At 49.2% G+C, this 21,996-nt stretch overlaps 1 protein-coding gene across 7 annotated transcripts in view; it reads left to right on the plus strand.

The window, feature by feature from the left end:
* ush2a (Usher syndrome 2A (autosomal recessive, mild)) overlaps positions 1-21,996 on the plus strand; it is a 1,396,947-nt gene that overhangs the window by 1,313,955 nt on the left and 60,996 nt on the right. For all 7 annotated transcript variants that reach the window (XM_085981146.1, XM_085981156.1, XM_085981149.1 and 4 more), the window contains one exon: positions 14,983-15,195. In XM_085981146.1, the coding sequence (XP_085837272.1) occupies positions 14,983-15,195 (213 nt within the window). The remainder of the gene's footprint in view (positions 1-14,982; positions 15,196-21,996) is intronic.

Below are 21,996 nucleotides of genomic sequence, written 5' to 3' on the forward strand. Positions count from 1 at the left end.
GTACTCACCCGTGGGGACCCGAATTTCTGGCCCAATGATCTCACCAGGGTTGCTAAGGTAAGACTCCTAACTCGTATCTCGCATTACTCTCTCCTGAGCTCTGCACCACCTGTAGCCCCACTACTCACAAGGCTTCCCTTCCCTGGTATGACAGCAAAATACTGCAGATGCTGGAAATCCGAAATAACAACAGAAAATGCTGGAAAAACTCAGCAGGCCAGGCAACATCCGTGGAGAGAAATTAGAGTCAACGTTTCGGGTCAAAACCCTTTGTCAAGACTAAAGAGGCACAGGGAATGAAATAGATTAAGAGGCCAGGCTGGGAGAGAACAAAAGAGAAGAGACATTAAGAGGTATTCAAAACGAGACGAGATGGTGATAGGACTAGTGGAGACAAAAGACAGCTCTAGATTAGGTGTGAAATGCGCTGGCAGAATGGGAGACAGCTGCCATGTGGGAGAGAGAAAAAAAGAAGAAAGGTGGGGGCGGGGGGGAGGCCAAAACAAAGGTTAAAAAATGTAAGTAAAAATGTAATAGGGCCGAGGTTATGATCTGAAATTGTTGAACTCGATATTGAGTCCGGAAGGCTGTAAAGTGCCTAATCGGAAGATGAGGTGCTGTTCCTCGAGCTTATGTTGAGCTTCCATGGAACAATGCAAGAGGCCGAGGATGGTGAGGTCCGAGTGGGAATGGGGCGGTGAATTAAAATGACAGGCGACCGGAAGCTCGGGGTTACCCTTACAGACTGAACGGAGGTGTTCCGCAAAGCGGCTGGCCTCTTAATCTATTTCATTCCCTGTGCCCCTTTAGTCTTGACAAAGGGTTTTGACCCAAAACGTTAACTCTAATTTCTCTCCACGGATGTTGCCTGGCCTGCTGAGTTTTTCCAGCATTTTCTGTTGTTATTTCGGCTTCCCTTCCCTGTTTCCCTTTGCTTTCCTTCAATCAGTGCAGCACACTTCACTCCACCTCCTTCTGTTCCTACTGCTACACTCTACTCCTGCTGCTCTCCTCTCTATTACATCCCTCATTTCCCTTCACCTCTGCTACCTTTCACACAACATCCACACTATTCTACCACTACATGCATATCCTTAAGACATCTCACTGGCACACAATACCTGGGAGCAGACACGGACAGGAGGAGGGCAAGCATACAGCCATATCCTGTTCCCACTGGAAGAGGAGGTCCTGGACTTTGTGGGCAGGGGTGAGTCAGGCCCACGGTAACTAGTGACACTGGAGGATGCTGGGGTTCTGCACATCTTGCCCTCTTTTTCCCTTCCCACTGCAGTATCGCCCTACACACTCTGCAGCCATTCATCTCTATGTGCTTATCCTTGCCACTAACTGTCCTTCTCTTCCATTTCATGTCTAGAAGCTCTACAGTGCCCTGAGGGAGCAGAGGAAGAGGAGGGAAGCACAATTGAAGAACATACCCTTGCAGGCACCAGTTCATATACTGGCACCCTGCGTAATTGAGAGGGTAGGCTAGGTGGGTCTACATGGGGAGATGCACCCAGCACTAGTGTGCTGGGAGCAAGGGCAGGTGGATCAGACGGCCCAGGAAGCAGCTCGCATTGTAGCCCTGCTGCAGAGGGCACAGATGCGGACTTTGAGGGCTCAGAGTATAGAAGTAAATTGATGGCTGTACACCAGGAACTTCTAGGTGCACTGGGTTGCCTGCCAGCAAGCCTCTGCACAATGGCACAGAGCATAGAGGAGTCCAACTCCAATGTGATGAAATATGTCATTCATCAGACTCTAGTTAACTACATATATTGTATTGCCTGCTCCGGTGCTTTACCTTGTATTGTGTATAGTGGACCACCCCCTTTGTGTGTCGGCTCCGCCCACACCTGGCCCTACTTAAGACAAGCCCAGGCTTGTCTTGCAGCAGAACAGCAGCATGCTAGGTGAAGCCACAGGCATCTTTTCTTTGCTAATAAAAGCCTTGTTTTATTCAGTTAACTTTGAGTCTTGAAGTCATTGAGGCGCATCAATTTTATTAGCAAACTTTAACGATGGATCAACTTTGAAACCGGAACGCTTGGATTTGGACCCGCATGCTTCGGATGCATCGGCACGGTTTGGACACTGGTTCCAGTGCTTGGAATTCTTTATGGCCAACTCCGAAGCCATCACAGCCTCTAAAGCCACCGGAGATGTGAAACTCGGGATCCTGCAGAATCGGGTAAGCCACCGGGTTTTTCCACTCATCCAAGACGCCGCCACCTACCTGGATGCCTGCAACATTCTAAAGGCCCACTATCAGCGGCCTACCAACGAGGTGTACGCCAGGCACCTGCTTGCTACCTGCACACAGCGACCCGGAGAGTCGCTAGAGGACTTTGTAGTCACCCTAAAAGTGCTTGGCAAAGACTGCAAATGCAAAGACGTGAAAGCCACGGTATACACAGACAAGCTTATTCGGGATGCCTTTATCGCAGGCCTTAGCTCTAATTACATCCGGCAGAGACTGCTAGAGAAAACGGGCCTAGATCTGACACAGGCTGTGGACACAGCGCGATCGCTGGATGTGGCTCAGAAGAATTCTGACTCCTACTCGTCAGGCCGCGTGGCCCACGCCGCCTCTGCTTCCCCGCCCGGTAGCCCAACACTGTCGGGACCCTGCGCTCCCCCCAGAAGCCCTACGACCGCCGCGACGCATCGGGGCCCCAAATGCTACTTCTGCGGGCAGCCGAAGCACACCAGGAACCTGTGCCCGGCGAAAGGCACCACCTGCTGTAAGTGCGGTAAGAAGGGGCACTTTGGGAAGGTGTGCAGAGGGAACCCCGCAGGCAAAACCGCCACCGCCGCATGCGCGCCGTGGGAGCGGCCATCTTGGACGCAATCTTGTCCGACCTCGTGGGGTCCGCCATCTCGCGAGCAGACATCGTGGACGCCATCTTACCCGGCCTCGTGTGGCCCACCATCTTGTCCCGATCAGGGCCCTGCAGTGGCGTCGATCACAGTGGACCAGTCCAGACCGCACCCACTATCCAAATCGATGGTGGACATCAAGGTAAACGGGTGCAAGGTTAAATGTTTAATTGACAGCGGGAGCACGGAGAGCTTCATTCACCCTGATCTGGTACAACGACTCTCTCTAACTATAGTCCCTACTCAGGGCAGGATCTCTATGGCTGACAAAACCCAGATATCGACTATTGTGGGTTACTGCGCGGTACGATTGTCCATTAAAGGCACTGTATATAATAATTTTAAACTGTTAATTATGAAGGATTTATGTGTGAGCGTGACCTTGGGCCTGGATTTTCAGTGCCACCACCAAAGCATCACGCTCAATTTCGGTGGGACCCAGCCGCCCCTCACAGTGTGCGGTCTGGCTACCCTGAAGGTAAAGCCGCCTTCGCTATTCGCGAACCTTACCCCTAACTGCCGGCCAATAGCGCCCAAAAGCAGGAGGTACAGCTGGGAGGACAGGCGGTTTATCGCGACCGAGGTAGACAGGCTCCTGAGGGAGCGCATTATTGAACGCAGCAACAGCCCGTGGCGCGCCCAAGTGGTGGTGGTGAGGGGTAGCGAGAAGAAGCGGATGGTGATTGACTATAGTCAAACAGTCAACATCTATACCCAACTAGACGCCTACCCGCTACCCCGCATATCCGAGATGGTGAACCAAATCGCCCAATACCGGGTGTTCTCCACCATCGACCTCAAGTCAGCGTATCACCAGCTCCCTATCAGACCAGAGGACCGTTCGTACACCGCCTTCGAGGCAAACGGACGCCTCTACCAGTTCCTCAGAGTCCCCTTTGGGGTGACGAATGGGGTCTCGGTCTTTCAGAGGGAGATGGACCGCATGGTCGATGACCACCACTTGCAGGCAACCTTCCCCTATCTCGACAACATCACCATCTGCGGCCACAACCAACAGGACCACGACTCAAACCTCGCGAGGTTTCTGAAAACCGCACAAAAACTCAACCTCACCTACAACGAGGACAAGTGCATTTTCAACACCACGCGCCTCTGCATACTAGGCAGCGTGGTGGAGAATGGGGAAATCGGACCAGACCCCGACCGATTGCGCCCCCTACGGGAGCTGCCCCTGCCCAACACTCCCAAAGCCCTGAAAAGGTGCCTGGGGTTATTCTCGTATTATGCCCAATGGGTCCCCAACTACTCCGATAAAGCCCGCCCCCTCTTGAAAGCATCCTCTTTCCCGCTCTCTGCTGAGGCCCATGCTGCCTTCAAAAGCATTAAGCAGGATATTGAGCGGGCCACGCTACAGGCAGTGGACGAGAACACTCCCTTTCAAGTGGAAAGTGATGCGTCTGACTTTGCCCTAGCGGCCACCCTCAACCAGGCGGGGCGGCCCGTAGCTTTCTTCTCGAGGACCCTCCAGGGGCCCGAGATCAGACACTCCTCCGTGGAAAAGGAGGCCCAAGCCATCGTGGAGGCAGTGCGCCACTGGCGGTACTACCTAGCCGGCAAACGCTTCACCCTACTTACCGACCAGCGGTCGGTAGCATTTATGTTCAATAATAAACAGAGGGGGAAGATTAAAAATGATAAGATTCTTAGGTGGCGGATCGAGCTCTCCACCTTCGAGTACGACATCATATACCGGCTGGGGGCCCTTAACGAATCCCCCGACGCCCTCTCACGAGGGATGTGTGCCAACGCCACCGGGGTCGGCTACAGACCCTCCACAACGACCTCTGCCACCCAGGGGTCACACAGCTGTTCCACTTCATAAAGTCCCGCAACTTACCCTACTCGATTGAGGAAGTTCGGTCCCTGACCAGGAACTGCCGCACTTGCGCTGAGTGCAAGCCTCGGTTCTACCGCCCTGATGGAGCCCACCTAATCAAAGCTACACGGCCCTTTGAGCGGCTTAGCTTAGATTTCAAGGGCCCCCTCCCGTCCGTCGACCGCAATGTTTACTTCCTGAACATTGTGGACGAATACTCCCGTTTCCCATTCGCCTTCCCCTGCCCAGACATGACCAGCGCCACGGTCATTAAATGCCTCAACAGCCTGTTCTGCCTGTTCGGGATGCCAAGCTATATCCACACGGATAGGGGGGCGTCCTTCATGAGTGAAGAGCTACGCCAGTACATGCTGTCCAAGGGGATTGCCACGAGCCGTACCACCAGCTACAACCCCCGGGGTAACGGTAAGGTGGAGTGAGAGAACGGGACAGTATGGAGGGCAGTCACCCTAACCCTAAGGACCAAGGGCCTCCCTATCTCCCGCTGGCAGGAAGTCCTCCCAGATGTGCTCCACGCAATACGGTCACTATTGTGTACCGCCACTAATGCCACGCCTCATGAGCTAATGTTTGTGTTTCCCCGGAAATCCACCTCAGGCGTATCCATACCGTCATGGCTCTCCACCCCAGGTCCGGTACTTTTGCGGAAGCATGTGAGGGGCCACAAGACGGACCCTCTCGTGGAGCCAGTGCACCTGCTCCACGCCAACCCACAATATGCGTATGTCCGGCATGCCAACGGACGGGAGGACACTGTGTCCATAAATACCTCGCCCCAGCCGGTAACAACAGCAACGACAACGACTACAACAACAACCACAACAACTATTACCCACCCACTCCACCCACTATTCTTTCATCACCCCCGGAAGAACACCAGCCAACGGTACCCCCACGACCTACTCCTTCAACAACCCCGGTGGCGCCCCCGACAGAGACCCAGGAGACCACCCGGGGCACCCGCGGCACCGCAACCGTTACGTCGGTCACAGAGGACTATCACACCCCCGGACAGACTAAATCTGTAGAAGGGGTGAATGTGATGAAATATGTCATTCATCAGACTCTGTAGTTAACTACATATATTGTATTGCCTGCTCCGGTGCTTTACCTTGTATTGTGTATAGTGGACCACCCCCTTTGTGTGTCGGCTCCGCCCATACCTGGCCCTACTTAAGACAAGCCCAGGCTTGTCTTGCAGCAGAACAGCAGCATGCTAGGTGAAGCCACAGGCATCTTTTCTTTGCTAATAAAAGCCTTGTTTTATTCAGTTAACTTTGAGTCTTGAAGTCAATGAGGCGCATCATCCAACTTGTGTGGGGTCTTTGCGTGGGCCATCGGAACATTGCAGTTAACCATAGAGCAAGTGGTCAGCTTTGTGAACACTGCAGGGTGGCCCACAGTGATGGAGCCTCTGGTGGCAGCTCTAACAGCTTCACTGGGAGCTCAGACTGCTGCCATCTCCTCTGGCATTCAAACCATGAGGCAGGTTATGGAAAATGTTTTTCACAGCCTCACATCACTCCTGCACTCTGTTCTCAGGCAGAGCAGTGGGAGTGCTGAGGCTCAGCCCCATGAGAGTGGCAGTGGCACCATGGGACACTTGCTGTCCTTTCACAGGATGGCACCACACCTGATATCCCCTTCAAGCCTTTTAACCAGTGCCCTTGTTGATACCAAACAGCCAGATGTGCCAGACTGCCCCAGCCATTGTCAGTATGCAGCAGTTTTCAGCCAGGCCCTCTGCACCCAGAGCTCCTCAATGTTGCCAACCAGGGCCATCTCAAGTGCACTCCCTGAAGGTATAGCAGCCTTCCAACTCCCAAGCTCCAGCCACAGAGAAACCATTTCATAGGAGCACAAGAATATGCAAAAGAGCACAGAAGTCAGGCACTGGAGTTTTGAACTCGGTTGATTTTTAGTTGTCTAATTTTTTTTAATATATAAAATTAAAAATGAAGTATCTTGGTGTTTTTGGTCTTTCATTAATTGATGGTTTAGCTTTCATAGTGATAGTAGTGTAAGACTTAAGAAGGTGTATACTTTTAGGACAGTAATGTGGTGGGTGCAAGGACCTTGGTGAGAAGGGAGGAGGGACTGTTGGTGCATTGTGGAGGGATTCTTCAGGTAAATCTCTGCTCAATTATTTGCCAGCTCACAGCTGTGGCAGCTGCCATAATTGGTCACTTCTGCTCTTCCTCACCATCCTCAACTTCCTAATCACCTTCCTGCTCCTGCACTTCTTCCTCCCCAGGTCGTTCCAAGAGTTGGCTTCTTTCCAGAGCAAAGTTATTGAGCACGCAGCAGACTGTTATGTCCGTGTATCTTAATGTTGTGTCCTTCAATAATCAGACAACAGACTGCAGGGAACGATTCAACAGGTGTTTACTGAATGAGGGTTACTCTAGAACAAACTGTACAGATCACTACTCAGGGTTTATATACAGGTGTGGTCACTGCCGGTACTACAGTATACAGGAGCTGTAAAAAGTAGTTCTCTCCCTTAAGGTATATATACATTACATACATTACAATTCCTCCCCTTTTAGATTAACAGTACCATAATACTCATTTAACAATTAACATTTTTAATATACAATGTTATATGAAAATAGTCCATTCATATATTCAGTCTCTGGGGAGGCTTCCTGATTCTTTCTGGATAACGCCTTTCCCGAGTGTCTCGCTCTTGGTGCGGAGGCGATTCTAGCACCCTGTCGTCAGTTGATTCATCAGCTATTGTTTCTGAGGTAAATGCGACCTGTACATCGGGTTCCTCACCAGGTACGTATGGCCGAGACATGGGGTTGACTCGTTCCTGTGACACTAGGACCTGGTCAGCATGGTGTCTCACAATGTTCTCCCCAACATCCACTGTGTACATTAGTGGCCCCTGCCGTGTGCATATCGTTCCTGGTTGACATTTCTCTGTTCGGTAGTCGCGGGCCAAGACTGGTTGCCTTACATTGAAGCTCCTTGTCGGTTTCTCATTGATGTGCTGGAATTGCTTACTCTCAACATCTCTTCGTACATTTGGTCTGAACAAATCCAGACGAGATCTCAACCTTCGGTTAAAGAACATCATGGCCGGGGCCTGGTTGGTGACTGCATGTGTCACATTTCTGTAGGCTAACAGGAAATTGTCCACCTTATGCTGCAGTGGAATGTCGACATAGCACATGGCCTTTACTGCTTTTTTAAAGGTTTGTACGAACCTCTCAGCCAATCCATTTGTGGCTGGATGATACGGGGCGGATGTGTAATGCCTTACCCCATTCCTTTTCATAAATCTTCGGACACAAACTGTGGTCCGTTATCAGAGCAAATCTGCTCTGGCAAGCCGTTCCTGGCAAAAATGGTCCGTAGGACTGCAATAGTTTTCTCCGTGGTGGTGGAGGACATTTTGATCACCTCAGGCCATTTCGAGTGCGCATCCATGGCTATTAAAAACATTGAGTCCATGAATGGACCAGCAAAATCAATATGCACCCGTTGCCATGGAGATGAGGGCCACTCCCATGGGTGTAGAGGGGCATGTGGTGGTGCATTTTGGACCTTCTGGCATCCTGAGCAGCTCTTTGTCAGGTCCTCGATTTGCTGATCGATCCCCGGCCACCGCACATAAGCCCTAGCAAGGCTTTTCATTTTCACCCCTCCCAGATCACCTTCGTGAAGCTCATTGAGCACTCTCTCCCTTAACTTGGGTGGAATTACCACTCGGGATCCACACATCAAGGTCCCCTGGCATACTGACAGCTGTTCTCTTCTGGATGAGAATGCTGGCAACAGTGAGTCGCCATGTGCTGGCCATCCCTTCACCGTCAAATCATATACCCGAGACAGTGTCGGGTCATTTCAGGTCTCCTCCTCTATACCAGCGTTAGTTACTGGCAAGCATTCAATTATAGTCGAATGAAATATTTCGACAGGATCCACTGCTGGTGCTTCCTCCGCAGTAGGCAGTGGCAGGCGTGATAGCCCATCAGCGTTTCCATGCTGTTTCGTGCCCTTATACTCGATTTCATATTGGTGCGCCCCTAGAAAAAGGGACCATCTTTGTAGCCGTTGTGCAGTCATCACTGGAACGCCCTTCTTTGGATTAAAGATGGAGACAAGTGGTTGGTGGTCAGTTAGCAAGGTGAATTTCTGCCCGTGCAGATAGTGATTGAACTTTTTCACTCCCCACACTAGGCTGAGGGCCTCCCTGTCAATCTGGGCGTAGTTACGTTCAGCTGAGGTTAGTGACCGAGACGCAAAGGCTACTTGCCTCTCCGAGCCGTCCGGGAATTTGTGCGACAGCACCGCTCCAATGCCATAGGGTGATGCATCACACGCCAACCGAATTGGTAGTGCTGGGTTGAAATGAGCCAACACCTCTTTTGATGTGATCAATGCTTTGCTCTTCTGGAAAGCTCGTTTACATTCGTCACTCCACTTCCATGGTACCCCCGTTTGCAGTAGGGTGTTCAGTGGGTGTAGTACGGTAGACAAATTCGGCAAGAACTTATGGTAGTAGTTCACCAGCCCGAGGAACGACCTCAGTTGTGATACATTTTCCGGTGCTGGAGCCTTGACTACTGCCTCAATCTTTTCAGGGGATTTATGTAACCCCTCTTTATCAATAACATGGCCACAATACGAGATCTGCTTCTGGAAAAAGTCGCATTTGTGGCGATTAGCTCGGAGCCCATATTCCTTCAATCTAGTGAGCACCTGCTCCAGGTTGGCGAGGTGATCACTCTCATTTTCGCCCGTGACCAGGATGTCGTCCAAATAACACTGGGTCCCTGGAATCCCTTGCAGGACTTGTTCCATTGCCCTTTGCCAAATAGCTGGAGCTGATGCTACCCCGAACACCAGCTGGTTGTATTGGTAGAGACCTTTATGAGTGTTGATCGTGCGGTACTGTTTCGAGCCTTCTTCTACCTCCATTTGCAGGTACGCCTGGGCCAGATCAATCTTAGTGAAGAGTTTCCCTCCAGATAGCGAGACGAAAATATCTTCAATCCGCGGAAGTGGCTATTGTACAGTGTGAAGGATTGGGTTCACTGTCACCTTAAAGTCCCCACAGCTGCGAACCTTCTTTGGTTCCCCAGGCGTATTACTCAACGACCTCTTCATTACAGGAACGATGGTTGTAGCCCACTCGCTCCAGTCCACTTTGGACAGCACTCCTGAACATTCCAAACCTTCCAGCTCGGCTTCGATGGCTGGGCGGATCGCATAAGGTCTGGCCTTAAAAAACTTTGGGCTTGCATTTTCCTCTATTTTGATCGTTGCTGTTGTGCCTTTTAGTGTTCCGAGTCCCTGCTGGAACACTTCTTGTGCGTCAGTTAGCATTTTTGACAGTCGTCCAGGTGTGGCGTCGTCATCCTTTTTGGCATCTACAGTCAGTGCTTGTATGGAATGCCAATCTAGCTGTATCTTCCGGATCCATTCACGTCCTAGTAGTGGTGGTCCTCCATCTGGCAATACATATAGGTCCATTTTTGGTGTTTCCTTGCCGTTATATATAACGTTCACCCTTATTATTCCTTTGGGGTAGACTTTTTGCCCCATGTACATCTTCAAGACAATCTTTGTATCTCTCAAGGGTATATGTGAGAATAGCCGCTTGTAGTCCCTTCGGTTTATGACTGTTAGGGCTGATCCTGTGTCCAATTCCATTTTCACTTGGACTCCTGCTATCTTGAGCATGACCCAGATAATTTGGTGATCCTCCATTTTGATCACATTATTTAGTTTCAGACAACCCAGCTCCTTGCTTCCAGAGTCTGTATCACTCTTCTGTTCGTCTGAACTACTCTTCGTCACCTTATGTACCTTCTTGTACTTCTCCTGTGGAGATTTCTTGCTGCTGGTTTTCTTTCCCGACCTGCAGACTCTTGCTATGTGTCCTATTTTCCACACTGCCTGCACACTTTGTCCTTGAACCAGCAATCATTATGGTTGTGTGTTGTTCTGCCACAGCTATAGCACTTCACTGTTTTGTATGACATTTCATTTGTGCCATATTCTTGCGGTCTCCATTGTATCTCTGCTGCGCTCCGTGCTGCTGCTTCGTGTGACACTGCAATGCTGAAAGCCTTATCCAGCGTAAGATCCTTTTCTGATAGAAGCCGTTTCTGGGTTCCTTCACTTTGAAGCCCACACACAAACTTGTCCCTTAAAGTATCTGCTAGTCCCGTTCCAAACTGGCAGTGTTTCGATAGCTTGCGTAGTTCTGTTAAATACTCAGCATTACTTTCATCTTTATGCTGGTTCCTTTTGTGAAACTTAAATCTTTCTGCTATCAGCAGCGGTGTGGGGTTTAAGTGGTCCTGTAGGATTGACACTATGTTTTCAAAATCCTTTTCTACTGGCTTCTCTGGGGTTACTAGGTTTCTTAGTAAGCCACACGTTTTTGCACCCATTGAATTCAACAATACCAGTGCTTTCTTGTCAACTGGCACTTCATTCGCCTTGCAGTATATTTCTATGCATTCGACATATGTCGTCCAATCTTCGACTTCGTTGTCGAACGCTGTGATACTGCCACTCTTCGGCATTTTTGGGTGTGGTTAGACTGGCTTAAAATGGCGTCTCCCGCGCTTTCCTTTCTTCCCCGCTGCGGCTTAAAATGGCGTCTCCCGCGCTGCTGCCAACGCCGCTCTCGGCGGTCCTCGTGGCAAATGGCGACGCCCTGTGGGTTTCGTGCGCTGCTCCTGTGCTGCTGCCAACGCCGCTCTCTGCGGTCCTCGTGGCAATGGCAGTGCCTCACGTTTTCCTGCGCGCCTCTTTCCCCCGTTGACGCTGCTCGGCCCTTGAACACCGGCTGCGCTCTGCGCGTTTTCCTGCGCGCCTCTCTCCCCGTCGACGCTGCTTGGCCCTTGAACACCGGCTGCGCTCTGCTGTTTCTCGCCTCTCTGCCCCGTTGACGCCGCTCGGTCCTGAACACCGGCTGCGCCCTGTGCGCTCTGCCCTCTCTCTCTCCCCTGTCGACGCTGCTCGGCCTTTTTCTGTGCCGCTCGGTCGGGCTCTGGCCCGTCGCTGTCCGGGAAGGGTCTGCGCAGTACCTGTTGCCAGCCCATTTCGCTGGACCACCGTGACTGGAAAGCCAAGCCTGGCTCTCGACAGCCTCCCCTGCGATGCTCAAATCTCCGCTGGATGACTGGGCGGTTGCCCGTGGTCGACGCCCGTGCTTCTGGACTCGACCTTCTTTCACTTTTCTCCAGGAGCGAATCCCTGGGAGGTGATGCAGAGTTGCAGGTAGGTTCGAATCTGCTCGTCGCCAATGTTATGTCCGTGTATCTTAATGTTGTGTCGTTCAATAATCAGACAACAGACTGCAGGGAACGATCAACAGGTGTTTACTGAATGAGGGTTCAAACTGCAACTGACTGTACAGATCACTACTCAGGGTTTATATACAGGTGTGGTCACTGCCGGTACTACAGTATACAGGAGTTGGAGAAAGTAGTTATCTCCCTTAAGGTATATATACATTACATAGATTACACAGACAACCACCAATTTGGAGACTCTGTCGAGGCTGTACTGCAGAACTCCTCCAGAATGGTCCAGGCAGTGGAACCACTGCTTCAGAAGAGCGATGGTCTATTCAGTCAGAGCTCTGATTGGACATATGGCTCTGATTATAGTGCTCCTCTGGTTCTGTGCTCTGATTCCTGACAGGAGTTATAAGCCATGTGTACAGGGGACACCACATGTCCCCAAGCAACCAGCCTGACACCCAACAGTCTGGGTGGAAGAGAGGAGGTATTGAGGACTGGCACCAGATAAAGGCGGCATGACTATTGCCAGGAAACCGAGCCTGCATGACCGGCAGATTGAGGGAGTGGAATCCCTTCTTGTTCATATACATGCATGTGTCTTGACGTGGAGCATGCAAGGTAATGTGTGCACAGCCATGGGGAAGGAGAAGAAATCAATGCTCCTGGAGTACAGAACCTTGGTGACATCTGTGATGCAGCAGTGGACAGCAAACTGGGTTATGTCATTGATGTCGCCTGTTACAGCCTGGAATTAAGTCTTAGGGTCTTAACGGCACAGAAGGAGGTCATTCGGCCCATCGAGTCCGTGCCGGCTCTCTGTAGAGCAATCCAGTCAGTCCCATTCCCACGCTCTATCCCCGTAGCTCTGCAAATTTATTTCCCTCAAGTGCCTATCCAGTCTCCCCTTGAAAACATTGAGGCCTAGAAATTGGGTTGGGGTGCCAAAGTGGCGCAAAAGTCGCCTGAGCGCAGGATTTAGCGCAGCGTTCGAGGCTTTAGCGATCGTCAGATATTCAGTTTCATTGCCCCTCGAGGGACACGGGGCGAGGCTCGAGGCGCTCCGCGTCCCTCTTAGGGCGCTGAAACTGAATATCGCAGCGCAACGTGCCGCAGCGCCACACACTGCAGCACGGCACGCTGCGGTACTGCAGGCCTTCCTCCCACTGTTAAGGGGGAGGTGCCTGCAACAGCGCGAACCCAGATCGCGAGTGCCGGCAAATGAGTCCGGCACCAAGGAGAAGTGCCGGGCTCTCGGGAAACAGCCGGCAATGCCGTTGGGGGGGGGGGTGGTTAGGAGGCCGGGGACGGAGGTGCTGGCAGGCGGCCGCCGAAAAAGGCGGCCGCCCCGCACCTCCACCTTAACTTGCGCCGCTGCCGGCACAGTAAGGCCCCGTGAACCGGGCGTGGGTAGCGAACGGCGCAACTGTGCCGTTCGCTACCAAATATCGCGAATGGGGCGCTGCGCACACCGATGACGTCATCGGTGGCGGCGCAGCGCAAAAGACTAACGCCACCATTATCGCCCCAACTCAATATCGCGGGAGGCGCAGCCAGTGGCGCTACAGCCACTGCCTGCCTCTTTAGGCGCTAACAAGTGGCGCTACTCACCCAGTTTCTCCCCCTGAGTGTCTCCATTTCCACCACTCCCATTGGCAGCGAATTCCAAGTCCTCACCACTCGCGTAAAAAAGTTTTTCCTCACATCCCCCATGTATCTCTTGCCCAAAACCTTAAATCTGTGTCCCCTAGTCCTTGTACCATCAACTAGTGTGAACAGCCTTTCCCCGTCTAGCCTATCCAAAACCCATCATAATCTTGTACTTCTCTATCAAATCACCCCTCAACTGCCTTTGTTCTAATGAAAACAAATCCAGCTTCTCCAACCTGTCCTTGTAACTAAGATCCCCCATCCCTGGAATCATTCTGGTAAATCTCCTCTGCACCCTCTCAAGGGCCTTCACATCCTTCCTAAAGTGTGGTGACCAGAACTGGATGCAATACTCCAGTTGTGGCCTAACCAGCACTTTTTAAAGGTTCAGCATAATTTCTCTACTTTTGTACTCAATACCTGTATGATCCTGTGGCATAGAAATTCAGGACCATGGTGACCTTGAGAACCACACGCTGTGCTCTCCATGCTCTAGTGCAGGGCTTCAGTTGACACTGCAACAGGTGACACAGTTCTGTGATCGCTTCCCTTCTGAAGAGGCAGTGCCTAATGCACTGCTCCTCAGTGCGATTGTGGTATGGCAGTCGGTTCCTGAAAACTCGTGTGGTGTAGAGCCTCCTGAGCTCTCTCCTCCGTCCCTCTTCTTGCAGTAACTGCAGGTCTGTGGACTCGCCCTTGCTTGGGCTGCTGTCCCTCATCCTCCAGCCTAAATGATAGACCCAGCAGAATACCCATAACAACAGCAATTGTGCAGAATTGTAATGACAGAAAAACACCTACACGTCCAAAAAGTGGTTAAAAGACATTTTAAAGCACTTTTTACAGCCAAAACAGTTAAATGCTGGCCCAACAAGCACCTTAGCAGCTTAAAATGACTAACCAGAGACTTGCCTTAATGGAGGTAGGAATCCCTTTAATTAACACTTGTGATGGCTGCTTTCCGATTGTTCCCGCCATGATTTACTGGGAGGGCTTAAGAAGTGACGATTCGGGCACTAACATAAACGAATTTCAGAAATGGGTTAATCAGTCTAAGGACCCTCAGCGTAATTGGCTCTGCGCTGATTTTAGGTAGGTGCCCGAGACAACTAAGGGGCGCCTGCACCAATATGGTAACCAACGCACTTCGGTCGTGTGGGATCGGCAACAAAAATGGGCAAAACGAGGTCCAATTTTGTCCCCTTTGTCTCCACTGACCTTTCTTCACAGAAATGTTATAAAGCAAATAGCTTGCTCGTGCTAGAACATGACCATTTAATAGAGCTTGAGTTTTTTTTAACTTCTGATTCTTACCTGCAGGTAAGCTCAGTGAATTCTGCAGGAAAAACATCCAGTGCATGGAGTCGTTCAAGAACGGGACAAGCTCCTCCTGAAGGCTTGCATCCACCCAGCTTTCCTTCAGTGTATTCAACCTCTGCTGTAGTAAATATCACTCCACCTACCCAACCAAATGGAATTATCAGCTTATACAGACTGTTTGCTCGGAGCAGGACCAGAAGTGATGACTTACTGGTAAGCACCTACGCTATTTCCTCTATCATTCTCATGTCAGCAGGAACAGAAAGCAAATTAAAAGCACATTTATTTTTATTTTATCCATAACATATGCATACAGTATGCCTCATCATACTATAGTATGATAGTACAGTATGCCCCACATACCTCTATCAGTGGACGTTTTAGGGGCGATTTTAATCCTGCCTACCCGGCGTAAACTGAGCAGGCAGTTAAAATCACCTGTGGGACTTGAGGCCCCGCCCTCTTCCTGAAGGTTTTGATATTAACCTGCTCTTCTGAGCAGGCGGGAAGGACAACCATCGGAAACCAGCAGGATCCTTCTTTAAATTAACATATCGGGATCTGATGACATCCCGACTGCTATTTTAACCAAAGGCCTGTGTGGGGAAGCCTTTGTGACTTTCTCGCCAAGCCAACCTAACGGGGAGAGAAGTTGGAGCTAAAGGAGGCCCAAAAATATCAGTGGTTTTACTTTTTTTTGACTTTCCTTAAGGTGCCAGGAGGAGTAGGAGTGTTCCTCCAGGTCCCACAAGGAAAGTTTAGGCCTCACTTATCCTGGACCTCCCCTCCCCATCCTATCGTGTGACCCCCCCCCCCGATGGGGCCGGGGGTTGAAATCTCCTCACATTGTCGAGGTTGAGATGGTTTGCTTCCTGGCAGACTGGTGATTTTAATATGAATGAGGGTTGACGGTGAATAGGCAATGGCAAACATTTAAAGATCACATGGATGAACTACAGAATTTGCTCATCCCTGTTTGGCATAAAAATAAAACAAAAATGGTGACTCAACCGTGGCTAACAAGGGAAATTAGGGATAGCATAAGATCCAAGGAGAGGACATATAAATTGGCTAGAAAAGCAATAATCCTGAAGATTGGGAGCAGTTTAGGAGTCAACAAAGGAGGACAAAGGGATTAATTAAGAAAGGGAAAATAGAATATGAGAGTAAGCTTGCAGGGAACATAAAGACTGACTGTAAAAACTTTTATAGATATGTGAAGAGAAAAAGATTGGTGAGGTCAAGCGTAGGTCCCTTGCAGTCAGAATCAGGGGAATTTATAATGGGGAACAAAGAAATGGCAGACCAATTAGTGGGTAGTGGGGAAAATGCTAGAGTCTATTATAAAAGATGTAATAGCAGAGCACTTGGAAAGCAGTGACAGGATCGGACAAAGTCAACATGGATTTACAAAAGGTAAATCATGCTTGACTAATCTACTGGAATTTTTGAGGATGTAACTGGTAAAATAGCTAAGGGAGAACCAGTGGATGTGGTGTATTTGGACTTCCAGAAGGTTTTCGATAAGGTCCCACATAAGAGATTAGCATGCAAAATTAAGGCACATGGGATTGGGGGCAAGGTATTGGCTTGGATAGAGAACTGGTTGGCGGACAGAAAGCAAAGAGTTGGAATAAACGGGTCATTTTCCGACTGGCAGGCAGTGACTAGCGGGGTACCGCAAGGATCGGTCCTAGGACCCCAGCTGTTCACAATATATATTAATGATCTGGACGAGGGAATTGGATGTAATATCTCCAAATTTGCAGACGACACAAAGTTGGGTGGGAGGGTAAGCAGTGAGGAGGATGTCGTGAAACTCCAGTACGATTTGGACAGGTTGGGTGATTGGGCAGAAACATGGCAAATGCACTATAATGTGGATAAATGTGAGGTTATCCACTTTGGTGGCAAAAACAGGAAGGCAGATTATTATTTGAATGGCAATAGATTGGGAGAAGGGGAAGTGCAAAGAGACCTGGGTGTCCTTGTGCACCAGTCGCTGAAGGTAGGCATGCAGGTGCAGCAGGCGGTTAAGAAGGCAAATGGTATGTTGGCTTTCGTAGCAAGAGGGTTCGAGTACAGGAACAAGGATGCCTTGCTGCAGTTGTACAGGGCCTTGGTGAGACCACACCTTGAGTATTGTGTGCAGTTTTGGTCACCTTACCGAAGGAAGGACGTTCTTGCCATGGAGGGAGTGCAGCGAAGATTCACCAGGCTGATACCTGGGCTGGCAGGAATGACGTATGAGGAGAGATTGTGTCGATTGGGCTTATACTCACTGGAGTTTAGAAGATTGAGAGGGGATCTCATCGAAACCTATAAAATTCTGTCAGGTCTGGACAGACTAGATGCAGGAAGGATGTTTCTGATGGCCGGGGAGTCCAGAACCAGGGGTCATAGTCTAAGGATAAGGGGTAAGCCATTTAGGACTGAAATGAGGAGGAATTTCTTCACCCAGAGAGTGGTGAACCTGTGGAATTCTCTGCCACACAGGGCGGTGGAGGCCAGTTCATTAAATATATTCAAGAAAGAGTTGGATATATTTCTTGAGGTTAAAGGGATCAAGGGATATGGGGAGAAGGCAGGGACAGGGTACTGAATTTGGATGATCAGCCATGATCTCATTGAATGGCGGAGCAGGCTCGAAGGGCCGAATGGCCTACTCCTGCTCCTATCTTCTATGTTTCTATGTTATCCACTTTGGTGGCAAAAACAGGAAGGCAGATTATTATCTGAACGGCACTAGATTGGGAAAAGGGGAAGTGCAACGAGACCTGGGTGTCCTTGTGCACCAGTCACTGAAGGTAAGCATGCAGGTGCAGCAGGCGCTTAAGAAGGCAAATAGTATGCTGGCCTTCATAGTGAGAGGATTCAAGTACAGGAGCAAGGATGTCTTGCTGCAGTTGTACAGGGCCTTGGTGAGACCATACCTTGAGTATTGTGTGCAGTTTTGGTCGCCTTATCTGAGGAAGGATGTTCTTGCCATGGAGGGAGTGCAGCGAAGATTCACCAGACTGATACCTGGGATGGCAGGAATGACGTATGAAGAGAGATTGGGTCAATTAGGCTTATATTTGCTAGAGTTTAGAAGAATGAAAGGGGATCTCATTGAACCTTATAAAATTCTAACAGGACTGGACAAACTAGATGCAGGAAGGCTGTTCACAATGATGGGGGAGTCCAGAACCAGGGGTCACAGTCTAAGGATAAGGGGTAAGCCATTTAGGACTGAGATGAGGAGGAATTTCTTCACCCAGAGATTGGTGAACCTGTGGAATTCTCTACCACAGAAGACAGTTGAGGCCAATTCATTAATATATTCAAGAAGGAGTTAGATATATTTCTTAAGGCTAAGGGGATCAAGGGATATGGGGAGAAAGCAGGGACAGGGTACTGAATTTGGATGATCAGCCATGATCGCATTGAATGGCGGAGCAGACTCGAGGGGCCGAATGGCCTACTCCTGCTCCTGTCTAATATGTTTCTATGACTGGGAGCCAATGTAGGTTAGCGAGGACAAGGGTGATGGGTGAATGGGACTAACTATGGGTTAGGATATGAGCAGCAAAGTTTTGGATGAGCTGAAGTTTACAGAAGGTTGAGGATGGGTAGTTGTCCAGGATAGTATTTGAATAGTCAAGTCTGGACATGACAAATGAATGGATGAGTGTTTCAATGACAGATGAGTTGAAGCAGGGGTGGAAATGGGGAATTTTATGGAGGTGGAAGTAGAAATTCTTTGTGCTGGAGAGGATATGGATTTGGAAGCTCAGCTTGGGGTCAAATAGGACGCCAAGATTGCGAACTGGCTGGTTTAGACTGAGATAATGTCCGAGGAGGGGGTTGGAATTGGTTGCAAGGGCACGGTGTTTGTGGCAGGGCCCAAAGACAATGGAGGGAATTTTAACCCCAACCTCCCACCCCCATGACAGGCGGAAGAGTGTCAGGAGGGGGTGTTTAATTCTAAAAAAAGGTAAAACCTGACCCCAACCCGCCACGAACATGCCTACTTTAAGTTTAACTGCGACGGGTTTGGGGACATCCAAGTAACTTGCTCTGGAGAGGCAGGCTGGTGATTTTAACATGAATGAGTGACCTTCCATGAGATTTTGATAGCCATTTAGATTTAACAGCTGCGGGCCGGGTTTCCCAAGGCTCAGGACACCTAGCAGCTGAAGGGAGCCTGGAGCTGCCAGATCCAGCAGGTAAGTGCTTTTCCAGCACTGCTTTTGGGCCATGAGGAGCAGGAATGCTTCCCCCGGCCCCTGAAGCAAACCTGCCGTGATCTCTTCCCTCTCCCTCCCCCATAGTGATCTCTATCTCTCCCCTCCCGTGATCTCTTCCCCCCCCCCACAATCTCTCCCCCCCCGCAATCTCCAGACCCCCCCTTGTGATCAGCCGACCCTACCAGTGATCTCAAGACCCCTCCGCGCTCTCTCTGCTCCGTGACCTCTCTCTCTCCGCGATCTCGCCCTCCTCACGTTCTCTCCCCTGCGAATTCTCCCTCCCCATGACCCCTCCCACCCCACGATCTCTTCCCCCATGATCTCTCCCTAGCGATACTTCCCGCTCTCGATCAATCTCTCCTACCCTCCTTGCTGCCTCGCTCCCAGCAATATTCTCAATTGCCACAGCCTGGCAGCCGGCCAGCCTCTCAATCTGGTCGGCTGCTGGGCGGAAAACGGAGTAAAATAATTCTAAAGATGTCCTGCCATTAAATTTGGCAGGACCTCCGCCTTCTGGTATTTCCAGGTTCCCCATCACTGACACGCGCCCCCCGCTGGGTGTTGAAAGTGCCCGTATGGAAGCTGTCACCATATCTGTGGATGATATCACCAACTGTAGTACAATAGTGCAAGCACTATACTAAAGTGGAATTAGTGCTAAAAACAAAACTTTTAGATAGATAGATGAATAAATTGGCTGACTGACGGATGGATGGACTCCCAAGTAGGCCTGAAGTCTTATTAGGAGCTTGAGTAATTGCAAAAGTATCTTCTCTGCATACTGTGAAGAATGGGTGAACATGATGACAATGGCAGCCCAGCTTTCCTTATGTAGCACTAGAGTAGAAAGCAGTTTGGCATTTGCTAGAAAGAGCATACTGCCAGAGTCTATGATCATTGAGACTGCATTGATCAATGATATCAAAGCACTCCTCTTAGATGAAAGCTCTACTTCTATTAGGGGTAATATCAGCTATGTTTAGGAGTGTGGTGAATCTTGTAAGTTCTGAAGGGAATTTTTCCCTTTGGTGTTTGCCATCAGCTTCAGAGATCTGGAAATAATTTTATCAATGTTGCCAAATAACTATTATTCCCAACATGTTATTTTATAAAAATATAAACATTGGTTTCCTTTATGGACATAGACATGTGCTTTTTTCTTGATGTTAGTACAGGCAGTGACTTGAGTCATCATAGATTTCATTATTAAACATGTGTCAGTTAATAAATTGTGTTACTTCCAGTTTCAGTCATTGCCCATAACCAACAGTTTCCCTGGCCAGGACACACAAACAATCTGTTTCCATGCACTGTTCACCAACATGACATGCTTCTTATTCATTAGAAGGCAATTTATGGTTTGTTGTGATGCAGTGTTACTTCCCTCAAGGTTACTGCAGTAGCAATCATTATACTCTAATGTCAGCAGTTGAAGTCTGAGGGCATTATTGCACACAAGAGGTCACTTTTGAGCCTGTGGGTAAATAGTGTGATGATTCTGCAAGGAAATTACAGTTGCAATATGTTTTATTATATTTTGGCTACAGCCATCTGTCAGTGCAGAAAAAACTGTATTCAATTGGTATTATCAGGACAAAAAGCAATAAATAGTGAAAGCATTTGACATCAGAAGGCAATAGCCACTTGCTTCAGCTGTTCAATTCCAGATGTGAATTGACTGACAAAAGGCGTCTGCCTGCATTCTCAAAACGTGTGCTGGCCTGTTAATTAGTGACATGCACTATCTTTGTTGTAAATCATATCTATCTCTAGTTTTACATTTATACCATATTTTCAAACATAATTTTGCTGAGGCAGTTTGGTGAGGCTGTAGTCATAGAATCATAGAATGTTACAGCACATAAACAAGCCATTCAGCCCTTCATGGAGCAGGAGGCTCATGTTGCTCAATGGTGCAGGCCTCATTAAAGGGCCAGAAAAATGTAAATGGGGGTGTGCCTCTCAGCCCAGCTTTCTGATGGTTTGGACTGTGAATGCAATGTCATGGGATTGTGCCATTAAAAGAAGTCTGCAGCAGGTGCACAGGCAGGAGAAGGCATTTCCTAATTTTCTTAAACTGTCTATGCAGTGATTTGGTGAATGTTTTTGTTTGGTCTTTTTGAGATTTTTTTTGTTTCATTTGTTTAAGTAAAATGTGTTTTTTATTTTTCATTATACTTTAATTTACTTGTCCATTTTTTAAGAAAAAAATTCTCTTTGGGTCACCTACCAGTAGGATAGTTTCACAGCCACCACTGGTAGGATGAACATTTCTTTTCAAACTCCTCATCCTCAATAAGCTAGACAATGAGAATTTTACAGAGGATTCTCAAAGAGAGATCTGCCTGTTCCTAAGGCAAGAAGTGTAGACCCACCATCACTCATACAGCTGGATTCAGAGCTCCTACTCCTTGGTCAAGTCAGTGGAAATGTGCCTTCATCGCGTACTCTTGACCACAAATAATTTTCAACACACTGCGAACCTGAGTGTTAGTAAATCACTGTGCGTCATGGAGTTGGGTTGTTCTAAAATTACTTGAGATGTTATACCTTGAAAGATGTGAATATGACAAGGCTTCCCATTCTAAATTGGACCCTGGAAATGTGCCCTCCTGAGACATGGGTATGCATAAGAATCAACAAACAAGATGTAATATGTGAGGGACTGGCATTGATGAGGAGTACGTGTGGAACAGGCAACACTTTGCAGCAACAGCCTTTGGATCATTCATGAAATATGTGGCACTACTGGGTACTGTTTACTTGTCAGTTCCTTTTAAGTATG

This window comes from Somniosus microcephalus, chromosome 3 (genome assembly GCF_052327205.1).
Source record: "Somniosus microcephalus isolate GS21.2 chromosome 3, FLI_Smic_1.0, whole genome shotgun sequence".
Classification (NCBI taxonomy): domain Eukaryota; kingdom Metazoa; phylum Chordata; class Chondrichthyes; order Squaliformes; family Somniosidae; genus Somniosus; species Somniosus microcephalus.